Below are 26,118 nucleotides of genomic sequence, written 5' to 3' on the forward strand. Positions count from 1 at the left end.
ACAGTCTGTGTTCTGTTCAAATGCACCATAAGCAGGGCTGTTGTTTGGGTGATACAGCTTCTGGTGTGTTAGGCTTCAGTTCCTTGGTCAGGTGGTCTGACAGTAGTATTCAGTTATAAGTGAGGTTGTGAATGGTTTTCCATTCCTGGGCATGGTGGGAAAAGCACCTTCAATGCCACGGATGTTCTTAGTTTGTGACCTTGACTCAAGCCAACTCAAATATCAAGTTCCCTGGCTGAAGAGGGCCACTTCCTTTGCTCTGGCAGCCGTCAGCTCTGCTCACTCGCCTCTCAGTTAAGAGTTGCTGGGTTTTACAGCTTCCAGGTATTTTCACCAACTCTTCCTGTCAGCTGGGGGCCACACTCCAGAGTGGGTAGGGCAATGACTTGGGCCATGCCTGGGTGGTACTGGGAAGGCCCATTTCAGGCAACTCTCAAATTTTCCCAAATAGGCTTTCTGGTCTGGAAGGGACAGGAGCCTCAGTCTGTAGTGGGTGAGGCTATGTATCACCTCCCCTGCCTGGGCATAGCAGGGGGACTGTCCAGAGGGAGAGCACAAAAATGGTGTCCCTGGCCTGTATTCCCTGAGAGCCTCTCTGTAGGTCTCAAGATGTGTGCCAAGCCTGAAACCTGTCCTTAAGGCTGAAGATCCAGGAGAAAAAATGAGACCTCTTTCACAGAAACTGGGGGCGTATTTTAGTTTGCTGTCTCTGCAATGACCTGGAGGTGGTAGCCCAGCAAAAACTATTAGTCACGTGTGACCCAGCATTATAATCCCTCCAGCCACCAGAGCCAGGTCATCATCAAGTGGTGTCCACTGGGTGCAGGCGTGCATATGTGCTAAGTCACTTCAGTTGTGTGTGACTCTTTGCAACCCCATGGACTGTAGCTCACCAGGCTCCTCTGTCTATACAATTTCCCAGGCAAGAATACTGGAGTGGGGAGCCATGCCCTCCTCTAGGATATCTCCCTGACCCAGGGATCGAACCTGCATCTCTGTCTCTTAGGTCTACGTGCATTGGCAGGTGGGTTCTTTACCACTAGTGCCACCTGGGAATTGGGTGGCAACCACCAAACCCAGGTCACCAATTGTTAAAAAAAGAAAGAAAGCATGGCATCAGCTGGGGGTTGGAATGGCTTATCCTAGTTTCTTCACCATTTTAGTGTGTGGGAGGGCTTTGGGCTGCTGAGTGTGAGGGGTGGAAGAATAGGCAGATAAGGAGACACTAGAAGTAATCTTTTGTCCTTGTAAATACAAATGAAAATCCTCTGGAGGTGGTCTTTGATACTTGTTAGGAAATTTGGCTCATGCAAAGTCTCACCCCATCTGGAAATACATACACTGTCATCTTGCTTAGGTTTTCAAAATCTCATTGTCAAGTCATTTCTGAATGATTCCTTTAGGAAGGTATTTGGGTTTTATAACCATTAGTTTAACCCTAATTTCTCAACTATCTTCAGGACAGTGTGGAGTGGGCAGAGAAACTTCCCCAAACAGAACAGCGCTGCTTCTGTCAGCCTGTAGATTGACATGGATTTTCTTTAGCTACACTTACACCTCCTATCTTGGATTTTTTTTTTCCAGCAAGCACAATGTGGCCTGGATCTTCGACACATCACTGTAGTGGAGCTGGTAGGGGTGTTTCCGACCCTCATCGGCAGGATAGGAGCAAAGGTGATGCCTCCAGCCCTGGCCCTGCAGCTCAGGTAGGGGGAAGTTCTCCTCTTAAATGCTGTTACCTATAAATGTACTTTTTTTCTGATCAGGGTCCCTGATTTCTGTCTATTGAGTCTTGATTCCAGGCAATGTTTCAGTACTTTTGTTCTGGGAGTATTATAACCATGTTAATTGGCATGTGGCTGCTTATCCAAATATATAATTCGGAGGGTAATCACCAGGGTTCTTCCTCTCCCTGCCCCCAGGTGTTTTTGCTTTGTCTTTGTGTTTATTTTTCCCTTGGTTGGGGAGGGATGGAAAGGGGAGAGAATACAAAAAGGACCTTAAGCAGTCTTTGGTCTTATTAAGAGGGCAGGCATCCAGTTTAGCCTTTCCAGGCTTGGCATCTGTTTCCTCCATGCTTCCAGAGCACTTATCCATAGCCCCATTTTAACAACTATTTTATTTTGGCAACGTATAATGCCAGAATCATAGTGTTCGGACTCTGAGTAATGGTGCATTAAAAAAAAAAATTAGCAGCCAAAAGGTAATTTCAGAGCAACCCAAACTTTTACTTGTGTCTTTTGACCACTGTGAAAAGAATAATTAGAAAAAGCAAAGCTCCTTAAAAACCTTCCTTTCTCATCTATCTTTTTCTCTCATGCTCTGTAGAGGAGGGGGTAGATCTCTCTTCTTATGGTCCCAAGCTATTGGTAGTTCCACTATCTTGTAGCATCCACATCCCAAAAGATATTACTTCCAGGTTGTACAAAGAAGGGGAAAGAGTGAAAAAAGAATGCCATTTGTGTGTGTGTGTGTGCGTCATATTGGAAGCATAAAATTGCTGACTCCGAATCCATTGGCCAGAACTCATCACATGATTGTGATCAGAGTTCAAGGGAGACTGGGAAATATGGTCTTTGTATACACTCAGGAAGAAGAAAATGAAATAAAACTTGGTGAACCATATCACAGATTTTCAAAAAAGTTCACAGAAATTCCTTATCATGATGGAAACATGTCTTTAGCAAGTGTTGTTATGTAGTGACATAACAATTTTTTTTTCTAATTTCCTTATTTTCCATCTGCCTTAAAAAAATAATTTTACTTATTTTTTGCTGTGCTGGGTCTTCATTGCTCCCCAGGCTTTTCTTTAGTTGCAGCGAGCAGGGGCTACTCTCTAGTTGTGGTGTGCAAGCTTCTCATTGCAGTGGCTTCTCTTGTTATGGAGCGTGGGCTCTAGATACGTGGCCTTCAGTAGTTGCAGCTCCTGGATTCGAGAGCACAGGTTCAGTAGTTGTGGCACACGGGCTTAGTTGCTCAGCGGCATTCCATCTGCTTTTTGACCCACCACACATTTGATTTATAGCTGTTTCCTCGCAGAGTCCACAACAGGCCCATCCACAACAGGATCAAAAATTCAGAAGGCCAGGGATGGAAAATGATAAAGAGGCCTGAATTCTCTTTTATTGGCTGAAGGAGAAGCCAGGGAACACTCATCAGCTTTTATGTATTCATTTTTGTCCTCCTGCATTTGTATCTAGTGCCTCTGTAGTGGTGACACTTGTGAGGTCAGAACTAGATCTTTTCAAATTTGCTACCTAGTACCTAGCACAGTGCCTGGTGCCATGTTGGTGCTAAGTAAGTGATTCAAAGGGAATCAGCTTTACTATTTCCAGGGGTGACAGTACTCTTTAAGAATATCTGTATCATTCCCAACACTTCAAATTGAAGATAAGAAAATGTGAGAGGGCTGTTGCCATCTGAAAAATTTTATTGAAAATTCTCAAAGTAGATTTCATGAAGCTATTGCACATTTAGAACTACCTATACATATGCTATGCTATGTCAATGATTTCTTTTTCTAAAAAGAACGCTGCAGAATTTAACAAAGAGTTTTCCTGGATTGCAAATATACAGAGAGAATCTTTGAAGGATAGAAAAATCTGATTTAAGAAAATTTCTATGATTCAGGTTGTATATGTTGGGGCTACTATAGACCTCTGTAGGCTAATGCTAATGATTTAAACAATAAATAAGCTGCATGAAAGAATTGTGCAGTGGATCTCAAGCTTTACCCTGCCTCAGAATCTCTGGGAGGGCTGATAAAGAGTGCAGGACCCCAGCCCCAGAGTTTCTAACTCACTTGGTCTATTGTGGGGCCTGAGAACTTGCATTCCTAGGAAGTGTCCAGGTGTTGCTGATGCTTGTGGTCTGAGGATCACAGTCAGTGAACCACTGCCTTGTGCTTTTACCAAATGCTTCACAGTTTTGAAATAGAATGTCTATTGTTTTCAATGTAAAAGTCCTTAAACTTCTTGGTTAAGTTTACTCCTAAGTATTTATTCATTTCGCTACAATTATAAAAGTGATTTTTCTATTTTTGGTGCTTCCTTATTGTTGTTGTTGTTCAGCTGCTCAGTTGTGTCTGACTTATTGCAACCCCATGGACTGCAGCATGACAGGCTTCCCTGTCCTTCACTATCTCCTAGAGTTTGCTCAAATTCATGTCCATTGAGTCGGTGATGCCATCCAACTATCTCATTCTCTATCGCCACTTTCTCCTCTTGTCCACAATCTTTCCCAGCATCAAGGTCTTTTCCAAAGAGTCGGTTCTTCACATCAGGTGACCAAACTATTGGAGCTTCAGCTTCAGCATCAGTCCTTTTAATGACTATTCAGAGTTGATTTCCTTTGGGATTGACTGCTTTGATCTCTTTCTGTCCAAGGGATTCTCAAGAGACTTCTCCAACAACACAGTCCAAAAGCATGAATTCTTTGGAACTCAGCTTTCTTTATGGTCCAACTCTCACATCCATACATGAGTACTGGAAAAACCATAGCTTTCACTGAAGACCTTAGTTGGCACAATGATGTCTCTGCTTGTAATACACTGTCCAGGTTTGTCATGTCTTTTCTTCCATGGAGCAAGCATCTTTTGAGGCTGCAGTCACTGCCACAGTGTTTTTGGAGTCCAAGAAAATAGTCTGCCACTGTTTCCATTGTTTCTCCATCTATTTGCCATGAAGTGATGGGACCAGATGCCGTGATCTTAGTGTTTTGAATGTTGAGTTTTAAGCCAGCTTTTTCACTCTCCTATTTCACCATCATCATGCGACTCTAGTTCATCTTTTCTTTCTGCCACTAGCGTCGTGTCTTCTGCATATGTGAGATTACTGATATTTCTCCCATAAATCTTGATTCCAGCTTAAGATTCATCCTGCCCAGCCTTTCACATGATGTACTCTGCATATAAGTTAAATAAGGAGGGTGGAAATATACAGCCTTAACGTACTCCTTTCCCAATTTTGAACCAGTCTGTTGTTCCATGTCTGGTTCTAACTGTTGCTTCTTAACCTGCATACAGGTTTCTCAGGCAGGTAAGGCGATCTGGTATTCCCATCTTTTTAAGAATTTTCCACATTTTATTGTGATCTACATAGTCAAAGGCTTTAGACTACTCAGTGAAGCACAGGTAGATGTTTTTTCTGGAATTCCATTGCTTTTTCAATAATCCAACTGATGTTGGCTTTTTGATCTCTGTTTCCTTTGCTTTTTCTAAATCCAGCTTGTACATCTGGAAGTTCTTGGTTCACGTACTGTTGAAGCCTAGCTTGAAGGATTTTGAGCATTACTTTGCTAGCATGTGAAACAAGCACAGCTGTGCAGTAGTTTGAACATTCTTTGGCATTGCCCTTCTTTGGGATTGGAATGAAAACTGGCCTCTTCTCGTCCTGTGGCCACTGCTGAGTTTTCCAAATTTGCTGGCATGTTGAGTGCAGCACTTTACCAGCATCATCTTTTAGGATTTGAAACAGCTCAGCTGGAATTGCATCACCTCCACTAGCTTTGTTCATAGTAAATAAGGCCAACTTGACTTCACACTTCAGGGTGTCTGGCTGTAGGTGAGTGATCACATCATTGGGTTACCTGGGTCATTAAGACTTTTTGTATAGTTCTATGTATTCTTGCTACCTCTTAATATCTTCTGCTTCTGTGAGGTCAATACCATTACTGTCCTTTATTGTGCCCATCTTTGCATGAAATGTTCCCTTGGTATCTCTGATTTTCTTGAAGAGATCTAGTCTTTCCCATTCTATAGCTTTTCTCTCTTTCTTTGCATTGTTCATTTAGGAGGCTTTCTTATCTCTCCTTGGTTTTCTTTGAAGCTGTGCATTCAGATGGGTAATATCTTTCCTTTCCTGCTTTGCCTTTTGCTTCTTTTCTTAGGTATTTGTAAGGCCTCCCCAAACAACCATTTTGCCTTGTTTCTGTTTTGATGATCTATTCATTGTTGTAAGCTGGATATTAAAGTCCCCTACTATCCTTCTCCTCATATTTGTCCTTTTAGGTCTGTAAATATTTGCTTTATTTATTTAAGTGCCACTGTGCCAGTTATACACACACACACACACACACACACATATGTATATATATTTAACAAATATTATATCCTATTTTTGGATTGAACTCTTTATCACTATGAATCACCCTTCTTTAGAGCATTATAGTCTTTGTCTTAAAGTATTCTGTCTAAGCATAGCTATCCAGGTTACTTTTGGTTTGCACTTGCATTGGATATATTTTTCCATTCCTTCAATTTCATTTTGTGTGTCCTCACATCATATTTTTCCATTCCTTCAATTTCATTTTGTGTGTCCTCACATCTGAATTGTGTCCCTTGTAGTCAGCACATAGATAGGTCTTGATTTTTTTTTAATCCATTCAGCTACCCTTTCTTTTTATTAGATAATTTAGTCCACTTAAATTATTGATAGATGTATACTTATTGCCACTTTCTTAATTGTTTTGGCTGTTTTATAGTTGCTCTGTTACTTTCTTCTCTTGTTCTCTTTCTATGTGATTAGATGACTTTGGCAGTATGCTTAGATTCCTTTCTCATTATCCTTGGTGTATCTACTGTAGGTTTCTGGTCACCATGAAATGTATATATAAACTATTTATAGTGGTTTAAGTTGATAACAAATTAAGTTTGAGTACATTCTAAAGGAACTCAAATATTTCTGCAAAATAAATAGACTCACAGAGATAGAAAACAAATTTAAGCTTACCAAATAGGAAAGTGTGGGGTTGAGGGAGACTGGGTGAAATTAGGAAGCTGGGTTTGACATATATACACTAGTAGAAAAAAAGAGAAATAATACTTCCTATATGTCACAGGGAACAATATTCAATAGCCTATAATGGGAAGGAATCTGAAAATATATATCTATCTGTATTTATGTATAACTATCACTTTGTTGGATACCTAAAATAATGTAACTACTTCCATTTTAAAATGGTTACAATGTTTAAAATGTAGATATGTTAGTAAAAGTAGTGGATCTATAAAGCTAGTGTAAAGGTTTAAAGACAAAAGTAGTAAAACAACTACAATAGCTACTTAAGGGATACACAGGATTAAAAGATAATAAATGTGACATGAAAAAACAAGTTTATTTCAATCATTTTTTTAGATTCCAAATATAAGTGATGTCACATAACATTTGTCCTTTGGCTTTATTCACTTAATAAGATAATTTCTAATTCCATCCACTTTGCAAATGGCATTATTTCTTTCCTATAGCTAAGTAATATTACATGTATATATACCACATCTTCTTTATGCCTTCATTTGTGAATGGACAGTTAGGTTGCTTCCATGTCTTGGCTGTTGTAAATAGTACTGCTGTGAACATTGAGGTATATGAACGTTTTCTTTCTTATTTATTTTATTGTCGTATAGTTTCTTTACAATATTCTGTAGTTTCCTTTATACAGCAAAGTGATTTAGTTATACCTATAATCATTCTTTATTGGGTTGTTTTCTCACATAGGTTATTACAGAATATTTAGTAAAGTTTTCTGTGCTACATAGTAGATCTTTCTTGGTTATCAACCTTTATAGAGTAATGGATATATGTTAATCCAAAGCTCTTAATTTATTCCTCCTCCTCCATGTTTCCCCTTTGGTAAGTATATGTTTCTTTTCAAGATGTATAAATCTGTTTCTGTGTTACAAATAAGTTCATTTGCATTGTTTTTTAAAAATTAGAGTCCACATATGAATGATATCATATAATATTTGTCTTTCTCTGTCTGACTTACTTAGTATGGCAATCTCTTGGTCCATCTAAGCTGCTACAAATGGCATTATTTCATTCTTTTTTGTTGCTGAGTAATTTTACATGCCATATATATGTGTGTCTGTGTGTCTCTATGTGTGTACACACACAATCTTTATCCTTTCCTCTGTTGATGGACACTTGGTTACTTCCATGTACTGGCTATTGTAAATAGTGCTGCTATGAACATTGGCATGCACATATCTTTTTGAATTATGCTTTTCTCCAGATATATATCTAAGAGTGGGATTGCTGGATTACATGGTAGTTTTAGTTTTTAAAATTTTATTTATTTAGTTTTGGTTGCACTGGTTCTTCACTGCTGTGTGGGCTTTTGCTAGTTGCAGTGAGTGGTGCCTACCCTGTGGTATACAGACATCTCATTGCAGTGGCTTCTCCTGCTGTGGAGCACAGGCTCTAGAGGTTGCAGCCTTCAGTAGCTGTGGCATGTGGGTTCAATAGTTGAGGTTCCTGGGCTCTAGAGCACAGGCTCAATAGTTGTGGCACACAGGTTTAGTTGCTCTGTGGCATTCATTCCATGTGCCTTTTGACCCACCAAACATTTGATTTATACCTCTTTTCTCACAGAGAGTCTACTCCCATCCACATCAGGATGAAAAATTCAGAAGGCCAGGGATGGAAAATGATAAATAGGCCTGAATTCTCTTTAGTTTAGACCGCCTGACCTGCCTCCTGAGAAATCTGTAAGCAGGTCAAGAGCAACAGTTAGAACTGGATATGGAACAAAAGACTGGTTCCAAATCGGGAAAAGAGTATGTCAAGGGTGTATATTGTCACCCTGCTTATTTAACTTATATGCAGAGTACATCATGAGCAATGCTGAGCTGGATGAAACACAAGTTGGAATCAAGATTTCCAGAACTAATATCAATAACCTCAGATATGCAGATGATACCACCCTTATGGAAGAAAGCAAAGAAGAACTAAAGAACCTCTTGATGAAAGTGAAAGAGGAAAGTGGAAAAGTTGGCTTAAAACTGAGCGTTCAGAAAATTAAGATCATGGCATCTGGTCCCATCACTTCATGGCAAATAGATGGGGTAACAGTGGAAACAGTGACAGACTTTATTCTTTTGGGCTCCAAAACCACTGAAGATGGTGACTGCAGCCATAAAATTAAAAGTCACATGCTCCTTTGAAAAAAAGTTATGACCAACCTAGACAGCTTATTAAAAAGCAGAGACATTACTTTGCCAACAAAGGTATGTCTAGTCAAAGCTATGGTTTTTCCAGTGGTCATGTATGGATGTGAGAGTTGGACTGTGAAGAAAGCTGAGTGCCAACGAATTGATGCTTTTGAACTGTGGTGTTGGAGAAGACTCTTGAGAGTCCCTTGGACTGCAAGGAGATCCAACCAGTCCATCCTGTTAAGCAAGGCTTCAGAACTCAAGGGGCTCCCTAGGCTTTCTCGAGCATCTACCCCCAAACCAGAAAAAAAAAAAAAAAAACACACGGGGTGACCAAGCTGCTTCGGTGAATGAGGCCAAAAGCTTTATTTTTCAAAAGGTACTTTTATACCTTGCCTTATACATAGAGGGAAATGAAAGATGCAAGGTCATACCAAGTCAGCCCAAACATTCCAGCAGTTTTGCCCTTATCGAAACCAGGATTTTTTTGCATACCTTTCCCACAAATGATGTTGTGTACAGTATCTTCTGGTCTTGGAGGCCTGTGAACATTTTATGACCTTCTTTTGATAAAGGCTGCTCAACCAGAAAACTTATTTTCCCTCAAAGTGTTTTTTCTTTATATTTCTAATCTATGTCAGTCTCAGAAAATGCCAAACAGAGTTAATGTTTTTCACAGAGCAAAGGTGCAGTGAGTTACAAGAAAGAACCAATTAGCTCAAAAGTCTGATATGGTTAAATTCAAGGCTCTACTTGTTTTTCTAGCATTCTCACTATGTTAACTAATGCATTCCCAGGTGCACAGTGGATAAGAGGTATGGGAACTTGGCAACAAGCATTGGCCCAATAATGAAATCCTACATCAGCACTAGCACTACTCTAATAACTTTTAACTCTTTCAAAGGCTCTATGTTTTAGGCTTTCTGTGCCTCTCACAGTTGGGAGGCTGTAAATAATCACATGCATAGCTGTAAGAGTCTGGATATACCTGCTGAGCAAGCTAGAATGCTAACAGAGGGGGTTTGATTTGAAATATTCCTCTCATGTCCAGGAGACTTATTAGCTATAGCCCTAAGTTTATTTTCTCCAGAGAAAGGTGGTCAGGGTTAGCCCCCTGTTAATATCAGAGGAGTTGGTGAAAGTCATGAAATAGTAAAACAGACAGATTCTGGTTTTGGGGTAGATGCTTGAGAAAGCCTAGGGAGCCCCTTGAATTCTGAAGCCTTGCTTAACAGTTCTCTTCCACATGAACTTTGTCCTGGGTGGGATCTCCCGTGGTGGCTCCCGGCAGGAAAGATTGAAGGTGGGAGGAGAAGGGAAGGACAGAGGATGAGATGGTTGGATGGCATCACTGACTCAATGGACAGGAGTTTGAGTAAGCTCTGGGAGTTGGTGATGAACGGGGAGGCCTGGCATGCTGCAGTCCATGAGGTCACAAAGAGTCAGACAAGAGTGAGCAACTAAACTGAACAGAACTCTCTTTAGTTAGCTGAAGGAAAATACTGGGAACACTCATCAGCTTTTATTTATTCATTTTTTCTCCTGCTGTATTTGCATCTAATAATTCCCTAGGTTTAACACTTTTGAGGTCAGTACTAGATCTTTTTAGCATTTGCTACCTAGCATAGCACCTGGTGCCATGCTGGCGCTAAGTAAGTAAATGACTGAATGGAATCAGCTTTACTATTTCCAGTGCATGACGGTAGCCTTTAAGAGTATATGTATGATTGCCAACACTTCAATTTGAAGATAAGAAAACTTAAGAGGACAGTTGACATCTAAAAATTTTCATTGAAAATTCTCAAAATAGGTTTCATGAAGCTGTTGCTCATTAAGAACTAACTCCTCAAAGGCTCTGTCAGTGATTTGAAAATCCTCTTGTATAATTTACTAAAGGGTTTTTATTTTTTCTGGATTGCAGATACATAGAGAGAATATTTATAAAACCTTGATGTGATTTTTAAATTGCTTAAATTTGAAGGTTAGAAAAATCTGATTCAAGAAAACTTCTGTGATTCAGGTTTTATATGTTGAGGCTCTTGTAGACCTCCGTAGACTAATGCTGATGATGTAACAAAAAATAAGCTGCATAAATGATTTATACAATAGTTCTCTAGCTTTATCCTGCCTCAGAATCTCCAGGAAGGCTGTTAAGCTGTGTGGGGCCCCAGAGTTTCTGACTCACTTGGTCTAGGGAGGGGCCTGTGAACTTGCATTTTTAGCAAGTGTCCAGGTGTTGCTGATGCTGCTGGTCTGGGGATCACAGTGAGTGAACCACCGCCTTGTGCTTTTACCAAAGGCTTCACAGCTTTGAAATGGAATGTCTATTGTTTTCAATGTACAAGTCTTTTAACTTCTTGATTAAGTTTACTCCTATGTATTTATTCATTTTCATACAATTATAAAAGTGATTTTTCCATTTCTGCTGCTTTCTTATTGTTGTTGTTCAGCCGCTCAGTCATGTCTGACTCTTTGCAACCCCATGAATGGCAGCATGCCCAGCTTCTCTATCCTTCACTAACTTCTGGAGTTCACTCAAACTCATGTCCGTTGAGTTGGTGATGCTGTCCAATCATCTCATCTTCTGTCACCCTCTTCTCCGCCTACCCTCAATCTTTCCCAGCTTCAAGGTCTTTTCAATGAGTTGGCTCTTTGCATCAAGTGGCCAAAGTATCAGAGCTTCAGTATCAGTCCTTCCAATGAATATTGAGGCTTGATTTCCTTTAGGATTGACTGGTTTGATCTGCTTGCTGTCCAAGCCACTCTCAAGAGTATTCTCCAACACCAGAGTTTGAAAGCAGCAACGCTTCTGTGCTCTAATGGTCCACCTCTCACATCCATACATGACTACTGGAAAAATCATAGCTTTGACTAGATGGATGTTTGTTGGCAAAGTGTTGTCTCTGCTGTTTAATACACTGTCTAGGTTTGTCATAGCTTTTCTTTTAAGGAGCAAGCATCTTAATTTTGTGGCTGCTGTCACTGTAGGCAGTGATTTCAGGGCCAAAGAAAATAATGTCTCTCTGTTTCCATTTTTACACATCTATTTGCCATGAAGTGATGGGACCAGATACCATGATCTTAGTTTTTTGAATGTTGTTTTAAGCCAACCTTTTCACTCTCCTCTTTCACCGTCATCAAGAGCCTCTGTAGTTCCTTTTCAATTTCTTCCATTAGGATGGTGTCATCTGCATATCTGAAGTTATTGATATTTCTTCTGGCAATCTTGATTCCAGGTTGAGTTTCATCCCCACCATTTCGTATGATTATACTCTGCATAAAAGTTAAATAATCAGGGTGACATTATACAGCCTTGATGCACTTCTTTCCCAATTTGGAACCAATCTGTTGTTCCATGTCTGGTTCTAAATATTGCTTCTGATCTAGTTACAGGTTTATCAGGAGGCAGGGGAAGTTGGTTTGGTATTCACATCTTTTGAAGAATTTTCCAGTTTGTTATGGTCCACACAGTTAAAGGGCTTCCCTGGTGGCTCAGACGGTAAAGCGACTGCCTGTAGTGTAGGAGACCCGGGTTCAATCCCTGGGTCGGGAAGATCCCTGGAGAAGGAAATTGCAACCCACTCCAGTATCCTTGCCTGGCGAATCCCATGGATGGAGGAGCCTGGTAGGCTACAGTCCATGGGGGTCGCAAAGAGTCAGACACGACTGAGCTACTTCACTTTCACTTTCACACAGTCAAAGGCTTTAGCCTACTCAGTGAAGCAGATGATCTTCAGGAACTCCCTTACTTTTTCCTGTGATCCAACGGATGTTGGCAATTTGATCACTGGTTCCACTGCCTTTTCTAAACCAGCTTGTACATCTGGAAGTTCTTGGTTCATGTATTGTTGAAGCCTAGCTTGACAGATTTTGAGCATACCTCGCTAGCACGTGAAACGAGGGCAGTTTTGCGATAGTTTGAACATTCTTTGGCATTGCTTTTCTTTGGAATTGGAATGAAAATTGACCTTTTCCAGTCCTCTGAACACTCCTGAGTTTTCCAAATTTGCTGGCATGTTGAGTTCAGCACTTTCACAGCATCATCTTTTAGGATTCAAAATAGTTCAGTTGGAATTCCATCACCTCCACTAGCATGGTTCGTAGCAATGCTTCCTAAAGCCCACTTGACTTTGCACTCCTGGGTGTCTGGCTCTAGGTGAATGATCACACCATCGTGGTTATCCAGTTCATAAAGATCTTTTTTGTATAGTTCCTCTGTGTATTCTTGCCATCTCTTCTTAATATCTTCTGTTTATGTTAGGTCCATATCATTTCTTTCCTTTATTGTGCCCATCTTTGTATGAAATGTTCCCTTGGTATCTCTAATTTTCTTGAAGAGATTCCTAGTCTTTCCCATTCTATTGTTTTCCTCTATGTCTTTGCATTGTTTATTTATAAGAAGGCTTTCTTATCTCTCCTTGCTATTCTTTGGAACTCTGCTTTCAGATGGGTATATCTTTCTTTTCCCCTTTGCCTTTGACTTCTTTTCTAAGCTATTTGTAAGGTCTCCTCAAGACAACCATTTTGCCTTGTTGCATTTCTTTTTCTTTGGGATGATTTTGATCACTGCCTCCTACACAATGTTATCAACCTCCATCCATAGTTCTTCGGGCACTTTGTTCTAGATTAAATCCCTTGAATCTATTTGACTTCCAGTGTATATTCAAGAGAATTTTGATTTAGGTTATATATGCATAGCCTATTGGTTTTCCCTACTGTGTTCTATTTAAGTCTGAATTTTGCAATAAGAAGCTCATGATTTGAGCCCCAGTCAGCTCCAGGTCTTGTTTATTTCAAATATACTACTTAAGAATACCAGAGAACTAGCTCCAGAAGTAATGAAAAGGCTGAACCAAAGTGGAAACGATGCCCAGCTGTGGATGTGTCTGATGGTGAAAGTAAACTCTGATGCTGTTAAGAACCATATTGCATAGGAAGGTGGAATGTTAGGTCCAAGAATCAAGGTAAATTGGACCTGGTCAAAGGAGATGACAAGAGTGAACATCAACATTTTAGGTATCAGTGAACTAAAATGGGTGAGAATGGGCAAATTTAATTCAAATGACCATTATATCTACTACTGTGGGCATGAATCCCTTAGAAGAATTGGAGTCACCCTCACAGTCAACAGAAGAGTCCAAAATGCCATTCTTGGTTTCAGTCTCACAAATGACAGAATGATCTCAGTTTGCTTCCAAGGCAAACCATTCAGCAACACAGTAATCCAACTCTATGCCCTAACCACTAATATTGTGGAAGCTAAAATTGAACGGTTGTATGAAGACCTACATGACTTTCTAGAACTAACACCAAAAAAAGATGCTTTTTCATCATCAGTTCAGTCGCTCAGTCATGTCCGACTCTTTGCGGCCCCATGAATTGCAGCACACCAGGCCTCCCTGTCCATCACCAACTCCCGGGGTTCGCTCAGACTCACGTCCATTGAGTCAGTGATGCCATCCAGCCATCTCATCCTCTGTCATCCCCTTCTCCTCCTGCCCCCTATCCCTCCCAGCATCAAGGTCTTTTCCAATGAGTCAGCTCTTCGCATGAGGTGGCCAAAGTATTGGAGTTTCAGCTTTAGCATCAGTCCTTCCAGTGAACACCCAGGACTGATCTCCTTTAGAATGGACTGGTTGGATCTCCTTGCAGTCCAAGGGACTCTCAAGAGTCTTCTCCAACACCACAGTTCAAAAGCATCAATTCTTCAGTGCTCAGCTTTCTTCACAGTCCAACTCTCACATCCATACATGACCACTGGAAAAACCATAGCCTTGACTAGACGGACCTTTGTTGGCAAAGTAATGTCTCTGCTTTTTAATATGCTATCTAGGTTGGTCATAACTTTCCTTCCAAGGAGTAAGCATCTTTTAATTTCATGGCTGTAATCACTATCTGCAGTGATTTTGGAGCCCAGAAAAATAAAGTCAGCCACTGTTTCCACTGTTTCCCCATCTATTTGCCATGAAGTGATGGGACTGGATGCCATGATCTTAGTTTTCTGAATGTTGAGCTTTAAGCCAGCTTTTTCACTCTCCTCTTTCACTTTCATCAACAGGCTCTTTAGTTCTTCTTTGGTTTCTGCCATAAAGGTGGTGTCATCTGCATATTTGAGGTTCTTGATATTTCTCCCAGCAATCTTGATTCCAGCTTGTGCTTCCTCCAGCCCAGCGTTTCTCATGATGTACTCGGCATATAAGTTAAATAAGCAGGGTGACAATATACAGCCTTGACGTACTCCTTTTCCTATTTGGAACCATAGACTGTCAAATTTCTTGGCATATGATTTCTCATAACAGACTCTTATCCTTTGTATATCTGTGGTAGCATGTGTGAGTCTCCTCTTTCTTTTCTGTCCTTGTGAGTCCAGCTAAAGTTTTATGAATTTTACCTTTGTGCAAAGAACAAGCTTTTTTTTTTGCTTTGCAATGCTTTATATTTTATACATTAAGCACATTTCCTCATGTGATCAAATATCTTCTTATAATGTGATTCTGAACAGCCTCACAGTACACAACAAGAAACATCCATGTAATTCAGTTAACTAACCTCCTACTGTATGGTATTTCTAGTGTTTTCTGCTTTTTATTTTTTTGAAATTGTAGTTTCTTTATTTTCTTTTATTTTTTTAAATATATTTATTTTACTGGTGTTTTTTATTGTTTTTCTGGACGCTCCTTCATTTATTTCTTCTCTGATCCTCATTATTTCCTTACTTCTACTAACTTTGGGCATTGTTTGGTCTTTTTCTAGTTCTTTCAGGTGTAAAGTTATATTCTTTTAGAGACTTTTTTTTCTTGATAAATATTTTTGCCCTGAAATTCTTGTTTAGAACTGCTTTTTCTGCATTTCATAAGTTTTAGAATATTTTATTTCAATTCTCATTTAACTGTATTTTTTTTATTTCTCTTTGATCTACAGGTTGTCCAATAATACACTGTTTACCTGCCACATTGTATGTTTCCAGTTTTCATATATTTGATTTCTAAGTTTGATACATTATGATCTTAAACAATGCTGGATATGATTTCAATCATCTTAAATTAATGCCTGTTTTAAGCCTAGCATCCTATCCTAGAGATAGGATCTATCTCTATCCTAGAGAATGTTCTGTGGCACATGAGAATATATATTCTATTGCTTTGGATGGGATATTCTGTATTTCTCTGTTAAATCCATGGTTTATTGTGTTTAAGGCTGTTTTGTTTATGACTTTCCATCTGAATGATCTACCCATTGTTGTAAGCTGCATATTAAAGTCCCCTACTATTATTGTCCTTGTATTTCTCCTTGTAGGTCTGTTATATTTGCTTTATATATTTAAGCACTCCTATGCTGATTGTATATATATTTATAAATATTATATTCTCTTTTTGGATTGAACTCTTTATGATTATATATCACCCTTCTATAGCTCATTGTAGTCTTTGTCTTAAAGTCTATTTTGTCTGATATAAGAATAGCTATCCAGCTTACTTTTGGTTTTTACTTCCATACAATATGGGCTTCCCTCATGGCTCAGCTGGTAAAGAAACCACCTGTAATGCAGGAGACCTAGGTTTGATCCCTGGGTTGGGAAGATCCCCTGGAGAAGGGCAAGGCTACCCACTCTAGTATTCTGGCCTGGAGAATTCCAGGGACTATACAGTCGATGGGGTCACAAAGAGTCAGACACGACTGAGTGACGTTCATATTCACGTTCACGTCCATACAATATATTTCTCCATTCCTTCACTTTCAGTTTGTTTGTGTCCTCACATCTAGATTGAGTCCCTTGTAGTCAACATATAGATAGAACTTGTTTGTTTGTTTTAATCCATTCAGCTATACTTTTTTTTTATTAGATAATTTAGCCAACTTAGATTATTTATAGGTATATACTTACTGTGATTTTGTTAATTTTGTTTTGGCTGTTTTGTAGTTCCTCTCTTACATTCTTCTCTTACTCTCTGTGATTTAATGATGTTAGCTGTACACTTAGATTCCTTTCTCATTATCATTTCTGTGTCTATGTTTCTTATTTCTGGTCACCATGAAACATATATAATATATATTGATAATGGTTTATTTTTAAGTTGATAACAAGTTTATATGCATTTTAAAGCTCCACAAATATTTTTAAAAAACAAAACTGGACTCATAGACATAGAAAACAAACATGGTTACCAAAGAGGATAGTGGGAGGTTGAGCAAGAGTGGGAGAAATTAGGAATTTCAGGTTAACATATACATACTACTGTAAATAAAAGAGAAATAACAAAGACCTCTTGTATGCCAGAGGAAACAATATTCAATAACCTATAATGGTAAAGAATCTGAAAAATAATATATATTTTTATGTATAACTATCACTTTGTTGTACACCTCAAACTAAATTTAAATTAACTACTTGCACTGTAAAATGGTTAAAATAAAATATTTAAACTGATAAAAATGTAGATATATTTATAAAAGTAGTGGATCTATAAAGCTAGTATAAAGGTTGAAAGACAAAAGTAGTAAAATAACTACAATAACTACTTAAGTGATACACATGATTAAAAGTTATTAAATGTGACATCAAAAACAAGTGCATTTAAATCATATTTTAGATTCCACATATAATTGATGTCATATGATATTTGTCCTTCTTTGCCATTCTTCACTTAATAAGGTAATTTCTAATTCCACCCAAATGCCTTTTTTTTTTACAGCTAAGTAATATTCCATTCTGTCAGACCTCTCCAACATGACCCATCTGTCTTGGGTGGCCCCACATGGCATGGTTTAGTTTCATTGAGTTAGACAAGGCTGTGGTCCGTGTGATCAGATTGGCCTGTTGTCTGTGATTGTGATTTCAGTTTGTCTGCTCTCTGATGCGCTCTCTCAGTGCCTACCATCTTACTTGGGTTTCTCTTACCTTGGATGTGGGGTATCTCTTCACAGCTAAGTGAGAAATAGATTTAAGGGACTAGATCTGACAGAGTGCTTGATGAACTATAGACGGAGGTTCATGACATTGTACAGGAGACAGGAATCAAGACCATCCCCAAGAAAAAGAAATGCAAAAAAGCAAAATGGCTGTCTGAGGAGGCCTTACAAATAGGTGTGAAAAGACGTGAAAAGCAAAGGAGAAAAGAAAAGATATACCCATTTGAATGCAGAGTTCCAAAGAATAGCAAGGAGAGATAAGAAAGCCTTCCTCAGCGATCAATGCAAAGAAATAGAGGAAAACAATAGAATGGGAAAGACTAGAGATCTCTTCAAGACAATTAGAGATACCAAGGGAACATTTCATGCAAAGATGGGCTTGATAAAGGACAGAAATGGTATGGACCTAACGGAAGCAGAAGATATTAAGAAGAGGTGGCAAGAATACACAGAAGAATTGTACAAAAAAGATCTTCACGACCCAGATAATCACAATATGATCACTAACCTAGAGCCAGATATCCTGGAATGTGAAGTCAAATGGACCTTAGGAAGCATCACTACAAACAAAGCTAGTGGAGGTGATGGAATTCCAGTTGAGCTATTTCAAATCCTGAAAGATGATGCTGTGAAAGTGCTGCACTCAATATGCCAGCAAATTTGGAAAACTCAGCAGTGGCCACAGGACTAGAAAAGGTCAGTTTTCACTCCAATCCCAAAGAAAGGCAATGCCAAAGAATGCTCAAACTACCGCACAATTGCACTCACTCATCTCACATGCTAGTAAAGTGATGCTTAAAATTCTCCAAGTCAGGCTTCAGCAATACGTGAACCGTGAAATTCCAGATGTTCAAGCTGGTTTTAGAAAAGGCAGAGGAAGCAGAGATCAAATTGCCAACATCTGCTGGATCATCAGAAAAGCAAGAGAGTTCCAGAAAAACATCTATTTCTGCTTTATTGACTATGCCAAAGCCTTTGTTTGACTGTGTGGTTCACAATAAACTGGAAAATTCTTCAAGAGATGGGAATACCAGACCATCTGACCTGCCTCTTGAGAAACCTGTATGCATGTCAGGAAGCAACACTTAGAACTGGACATGGAAAAACAGACTGGTTCCAAATAGGAAAAGGAGTACATCTAGGCTATATATTGTCATCCTGCTTATTTAACATATATGCAGTGTACATCATGAGAAACACTGGGCTGGATGAAGTGCAAGCTGGAATCAAGATTGCTGGGAAAAATATCAATAACCTCAGATATGCAGATGACACCACCCTTATGGCAGAAAGCGAAGAACTAAAGAGCCTCTTGATGAAAGTGAAAGAGGAGAGTGAAAAAGCTGGCTTAAAGCTCAACATTCAGACAACTAAGATCACGGCATCAGTCCCATCACTTCATGGCAAATAGATGGGGAAACAGTGGAAACAGTGGCTGACTTTATTTTTGGGCTCCAGAATCACTGCAGATAGTGATTACAGCCATGAAATTAAAAGATGCTTACTCCTTGGAAGGAAAGTTATGACCAACCTAGATAGCATATTAAAAAGCAGAGACATTACTTTGCCAACAAAGGTCCGTCTAGTCAAGGCTATGGTTTTTCCAGTGATCATGTATGATGAGCTCCTATCGATTAATGTTCCCTGGAGTCAGGAGTTTTCTGGTGATCTCAGTATTTGGACTTAAGCTTCCTGCCTCTGGTTTTCAGTCTTATTCTTACAGTAGCCTCAAGACTTCTCCATCTGTCACTTCCAAGGTGGTTTTAGCTTCTGCTGTTTGCTGGTCTCGTCAGTGTCTAATTTCCGCCCTGACACAAGGGGGCGGTGGTGGACACTTTTTTAGGCTCACTTGTTCAGTTGTGCTCTGGGGAGGGAGGAACGCTACAAACAAATAACACTGGCATCTGTGGGAAGTGCTCCCAGTGTCTCGGGCACACTGGATTTGCCCCCACTCACTGGTGTGTGCTTTCCCTGTCTACGCTGCTTAGGCTCTAGGTTGCTCTGCCGGGAACTGTCTGAGGCCAGCCCTGGGTTGTATGCACTTCCCAGGTCTAAGTCGCTCAGGTTCAGGTACTCGGGTAGTCCACAAAGGCACAGACTCGGTAGGGCCTGCATTTTGTGCCCTTCCCAGGTCCGAGCAGCTCTGGTGACCAGGTGTTTGGCGAGCATGGTCTCTGCAACTTATCACCTCCCCCATCCCTGCCACTCGGTTTTCTGGGTGTACAACTGGTGCACCTTCTCAGGCAGATGTCAACCGTCCAGAATCCCAAGAAGTCTTGGTTAGCAACGAAGCCTGCTTGCAGTTTAGTAGATAATGCCTCTCTCGGGCTGCGATTGCTCCTTCCGGCTCTGGCTGCCCTCGCCTGCCTGTCTCTGGAGGGGGGTGGGCCTGTCTGCAGCTGGCTAGCTCTGCTCAGTCCTTTGTTCTGTGAGCGGGCCTGGTGGTGTCTTAGGTTAGGGCTTTTCGCAAGGTAGCTCTCCCACAGTCTGGTTTGCCATCTCAAGTTAGTTCCCTCAGATTGCCCTCGGGGCATTCAGGCCGGTCCTTACTCTAAGCACTGCAGCCCGCGCCTCCCTGCCCAGCCCCTGCTTGCTAGTGGCGGATGTAGGCGTCTGCGCTGCTTCTCCGCTGGGAGTTACTGTCGGGCACGGAATCTGTGGGTTTTGATTATTTATTTTTCCTCCTGGTTATGTTGCCCTCTGAGGTTCCAAGGCTCACCAGAGACTCACCAGTGAGAGTGTTTCCTGGCGTTTGGAAACTTCTCTCTTTTTTAAGACTCCCTTCCTGGGATGGACCTCCATCCCTACCTCTTTTATCTCTCTTTTTATCTTTTATATTTTTTCTTACCTCCTTTCAGGTGCCTGATGTCCTCTGCCGGCATTCTGTTTTGTGGAATTTACTCAGTGTTCAAATGTTCTTTTGATGAATTTGTGGGAGAGAAAGTGGTCTCCCCATCCTATTCCTCCGCCATCTTAGGACCGCCTCCCACAAAGTTTTTAATTTTGCCACAATACTTTTTTTCAAGGACTTTCTCTTATTCTCTAATTTCTCCCTTTTATAGCACCCTGTTCCCATTTTATAAACCCAGTGTCATCTTTACAGTTCTGACAATATGAACTTGGATTTTTTGTAATGTTCTCTTCTGTTTCCTGTAGTATATTTGTTTTTCTCTCCAGAAATAGTTCTGTTTATTCATCATGATCTCTTTCACATCCATCAAATATCTGGTAAACATTTGTCCATCCATATTTGGGAGTAAAGGACTCAGGTTTGATCCCTGCATCTGGAAGATCCTCTGGAGAAGGGAATGGCTATCTACTCCAGTATTCTGGCCTGGAGAATCCCATGGACAGAGGAGCTTGGCCGGCTATAGTCAGTGGGGTCACACAGAGTCCAACATGACTGAACGACTAACACTTCCACGTTTTTCATTGTGATTTCACCACCTCCCCGCCCTGCCTTGTGGTTCTTATTATGATTGCAAGAGGTGCCTCAGTAGCAACCCTTAGGGAACTTTGTAAAGAAAACATGGCTTATTACTCACAGGTCCTGGAGGACGCATGGCATGCGTCGGGCTGCACAGCCAGATCATGGGTAGAAACTGAGTACACGTTCAGCCTGGGTCGCTTTTATTGCGGTCTAGGATGGGATGCCTGGCGTGTCACAGATTTAGTCTTTCTTGGTGAATTTAAAACAAGAGCGTGAATTAAAATGTCAGAAGGGAAAACCAAGTGGTCGGATGGTCAGTTATCCTAGTCAAACAGATCTCTAAAACAAAGGAAACTTCTGTGATGGGGAAGTCTGGCTTTCATCTAGTCTGGTAGCTGGCACTGTGTTTATTTAAGACAGCTGTGATGTGGATGCCTTGGCAATCAACAGCTTAAGATCAGACACTTACGTTACAAAAAAAAAAACATTAAAAACAAACAAACAAAAAACAACTCAGGGGACTTCCCTGGTAGTCCAGTGGCTATAACTCCAAGCTCCCAGTGCAGGGGGCCTGTGTTCAGTCCCTGGTTGGGGAACAAGATCCCACATACTGCAGCTAAGACCCAGTGCAGGCAAACAAAACAAACCAACTCAGGTGCTTAGAGTACAGTCCAGCCTGTGATGCTGACAGCAGAGTTAGGAGGTGAGGACATGAACGGCCTTCAGTATTTGTTGGCAGGGGTGCTGTCTGTTTCTGGGTGCACCTTTTGGCCTGAGAAATGACTGACAGTCTGACAGGCCTCTTGGTCTAGGGTTGGATCAGCCAGCAAGCACCTAGCAAGTTCTGCCAGATAACATCATAGAGGCTCGTCCTCTGGTACCTTCAGGCAGTGTACTTAGTCCATTGTTTCTGGAACATCTCAGTTCCCATTGCAGTGATCCACAATGTGAACTGGGGAGCAAGCCATCTGCGTGAGCAGCTACATCTCCAACATGGTGCCATGGCCCTTGGGTGTCATCTCCAGTGGACAAGGCATAGTCGTCTCTAATGGTGAACTCCTGGCCTGGGACGATGTCGCCTGGGATGGGATCATCTCCAGTGATGAGTTAGTCTGTCTCACTCACGAGTGAGGTCCTCTGGAGTGGAGGCCACCCAGGGGTGGGAACCCATGTGGATATGCAGTGTTGGTTATCGGCTGGGCATAGGCTAGCCTGATATAATGTAGAGGCTTCCTTGAGGACTGCAGGGCATGCTGCTTGTGGAACAAATTGTTGAGAGCTCTCTGGGGTCATCAAGAACATCTTTAGCAGTGGAATGAGTGGCTGTCCTTTCCTTCCTGGAAGAGCTCATCGAAAGCACATGAATATTCTGGGGACATTTATATCCCAGGCTACTGGCGATCTTATGGATGCTACTTAGGCACAACCATGAGGGCAGTCCCTGCACAGATCCTGGGAGCACATTCCCCATATCCAGATGGGTTTTATGTAGGAGCGATCATAGGGCCAGTTGGCTTGTAGTACTATTTGATGTTGATACTGGAGGGCAAGTATCGTTTGGATGTTGCTTCCAGAGAGCCTGTTGCCTTTAAAGGGCTTCCCTGGTGATTCAGAGACTAAAGAACCTGCCTGCAAGGTGGGACACATGGGTTTGATCCCTGGGTTAGGAGGATCCCCTGGAGAAGGGAATGGCTACCCAATCCAGTATTCTTGTCTGGAGAATCCCATGGACAGAGCAGCCTAGCAGGCTACAGTACATAAGGTCGCAAAGAGTCAGACAGGACTGAGTGACTAACAGTACACTCCTAAGTTTGGATTACTTGGCATTTAATAGAGGTGGTTTTCAGAGGCTTTATTCTTCACATGCCTCTTTAAAGGCTATTACATTTTCAGTTCCGATACTTGGCACCAGGCTGGAGTATTCCTATTACTGGGTCAGTGGTCTTGGCTCTTCCTGGCCTCCCCTCAGCTCAAGCATCCGCTCTTACCTTTTGTAGAATTTCTTCAGGGACTTCTGGCTGAAGTTTGTCTCTCCATTGTCATAGCACAGGTTGGAGGGGGAAGGCTTGACCTAGGAGTACTTTCAGTTCAGTTCAGTTCAGTTGCTCAGTCGTGTCTGACTCTTTACGACCCCATGATTGCAGCACGCCAGGCCTCCCTGTCCATCACCAACTCCTGGAGTTCACTCAGACTCACGTCCATTGAGTCAGTGATGCGATCCAGCTATCTCATGCTCTGTCATCCCCTTCTCCTCCTGCCCCCAATCCCTTCCAGCATCTGAGTCTTTTCCAATGAGTTAACTCTTTGCATGAGGTGGCCAAAGTACTGGAGTTTCAGCTTTAGCATCAGTCCTTCCAAAGAAATCCCAGGGCTGATCTCCTTCAGAATGGACTGGTTGGATCTCCTTGCAGTCCAAGGGACTCTCAAGAGTCTTCTCCAACACCACAATTCAAATGCATCAATTCTTCGGCGCTCAGCTTTCTTCACAGTCCAACTCTCATATCCATACATGACTACTGGAAAAACCATAGCCTTGACTAGACAGACCTTTGGTGGCAAAGTAATGTCTCTGCTTTTCAATGTGCTATCTAGGTTGGTCATAACTTTTCTTCCAAAGAGTAAGTGTCTTTTAATTTCATGGCTGCAGTCACCATCTGCAGTGATTTTGGAGCCCAATAAAATACAGACTGACACTGTTTACACTGTTTCCCCATCTATTTCCCATGAAGTGGTGGGACCGGATGCCATGATCTTCATTTTCTGAATGTTGAGCTTTAAGCCAACTTTTTCGCTCTCCTCTTTCACTTTCATCAAGAGGCTTTTTAGTTCCTCTTCACTTTCTGCCATAAGGGTGGAGTCATCTGCATATCTGAGGTTATTGATATTTCTCCTGGCAATCTTGATTCCAGCTTGTGTTTCTTCCAGTCCAGCGTTTCTCATGATGTACTCTGCATAGAAGTTAAATAAGCAGGGTGACAATATACAGCCTTATGTACTCCTTTTCCTATTTGAAACCAGTCTGTTGTTCCATGTCCAGTTCTAAGTGTTGCTTCCTCACCTGCATACAGGTTTCTCAAGAGGCAGGTCAGGTGGTCTGGTATTCCCATCTCTTTCAGAATTTTCCACAGTTTATTGTGATCCACACAGTCAAAGGTTTTGGCATAGTCAATAAAGCAGAAATAGATGTTTTTCTGGAACTCTCTTGCTTTTTTGATGATCCACCAGATGTTGGCAATTTGATCTCTGGTTCCTCTGCCTTTTCTAAAACCAGCTTGAACATCAGGAAGTTCACAGTTCACATACTGCTGAAGCCTGGCTTGGAGAATGTTGAGCATTACTTTACTAGCGTGTGAGATGAGTGCAATCGTGCTGTAGTTTGAGCATTCTTTGGCATTGCCTTTCTTTGGGATTGGAATGAAAACTGACCTTTTCCAGTCCTGTGGCCACTGCTGAGTTTTCCAAATTTGCTGCACTTCCACAGCATCATCTTTTGTGATTTGAAATAGCTCAACTGGAATTCCATCACCTCCCCTAGCTTTGTTCGTAGTGATGCTTCCTAAGGCCCACTTGACTTCACATTCCAGGATATCTGGCTCTAGGTTAGTGATCACATTATGATTATCTGGGTCGTAAAGATCTTTCTTGTACAGTTCTTCTGTGTATTCTTGCCACCTCTTCTTAATATCTTCTGCTTCTGTTAGGTCCATAGCATTTCTGTCCTTTATTGAGCACATCTTTGCATGAAATGTTCCTTTGGTACCTCTAATTTTCTTGAAGAGATCTCCAGTCTTTCCCATTCTATTGTTTTCCTCTATTTCTTTGCATTGATCACTGAGGAAGGCTTTCTTATCTCTCCTTGCTATTCTTTGGAACTCTGCATTCAGATGCGTATATCTTTCCTTTTCTCCTTTGCTTTTCACTTCTCTTCTTTTCACAGCTATTTGTAAGGCCTCCCCAGACAGCCATTTTTGTTTTTTGCATTTCTTTTCCATGGGGATGGTCTTGATTCCTGTCTCCTGTACAATGTCACGAACCTCATTCCATAGTTCATCAGGCACTCTGTCAGATCTAGTCCCTTAAATCTATTTGTCACTTCCACTGTATAATCATAAGAGATTTGATTTAGGTCATACCTGAATGGTCTAGTGGTTTTCCCTACTTTCTTCAATTTAAGTCTGAATTTGGTAATAAGGAGTTCATGATCTGAGCTACAGTCAGCTCCTGGTCCTGTTTTTGTTGACTGTATAGAGCTTCTCCATCTTTGGCTGCAAAGAATATAATCAGTCTGATTTCGGTGTTGACCATCTGGTGATGTCCATGTGTAGAGTCTTCTCTTGTGTTGTTGGAAGAGGGTGTTTGCTGTGACCAGTGCATTTTCTTGGCAAAACTCTATTAGTCTTTGCCCTGCTTCATTCTGCCTGTTACTCCAGGTGTTTCTTGACTTCCTACTTTTGCATTCCAGTCCCCTATAATGAAAAGGACATCTTTTTTGGGTGTTAGTTCTAAAAGTTCTTGTAGGTCTTCATAGAACCGTTCAACTTCAGCTTCTTCAGCATTACTGGTTGGGGCATAGACTTGGATTACTGTGATATTGAATGGTTTGCCTTGAAAACAAAGAGATCATTCTGTCATTTTTGAGACTGCATCCAAGGACAGCATTTCAGACTCTTTTGTTGACCACGATGGCTACTCCATTTCTTCTGAGGGATTCCTGCCCCGCAGTAGTAGATAAAATGGTCATCCGAGTTAAATTCACCCATTCCAGTCCATTTTAGTTCTCTGATTCCTAGAATGTTCACTCTTGCCATCTCTTGTTTGACCACTTCCAATTTGCCTTGATTCATGGACC

At 41.0% G+C, this 26,118-nt stretch overlaps 1 protein-coding gene across 2 annotated transcripts in view; it reads left to right on the plus strand.

Moving 5' to 3' along the window:
* The window catches only part of SRPX (sushi repeat containing protein X-linked), a 149,908-nt gene that overhangs the window by 109,659 nt on the left and 14,131 nt on the right, over window positions 1–26,118 (plus strand). For both annotated transcript variants that reach the window (XM_040266316.1, XM_040266315.1), the window contains one exon: window positions 1,585–1,706. In XM_040266316.1, the coding sequence (XP_040122250.1) occupies window positions 1,585–1,706 (122 nt within the window). The remainder of the gene's footprint in view (window positions 1–1,584; window positions 1,707–26,118) is intronic.

The sequence above is a fragment of the Oryx dammah genome, unplaced genomic scaffold (assembly GCF_014754425.2).
Source record: "Oryx dammah isolate SB20612 unplaced genomic scaffold, SCBI_Odam_1.1 HiC_scaffold_23, whole genome shotgun sequence".
NCBI classification, from domain to species: domain Eukaryota; kingdom Metazoa; phylum Chordata; class Mammalia; order Artiodactyla; family Bovidae; genus Oryx; species Oryx dammah.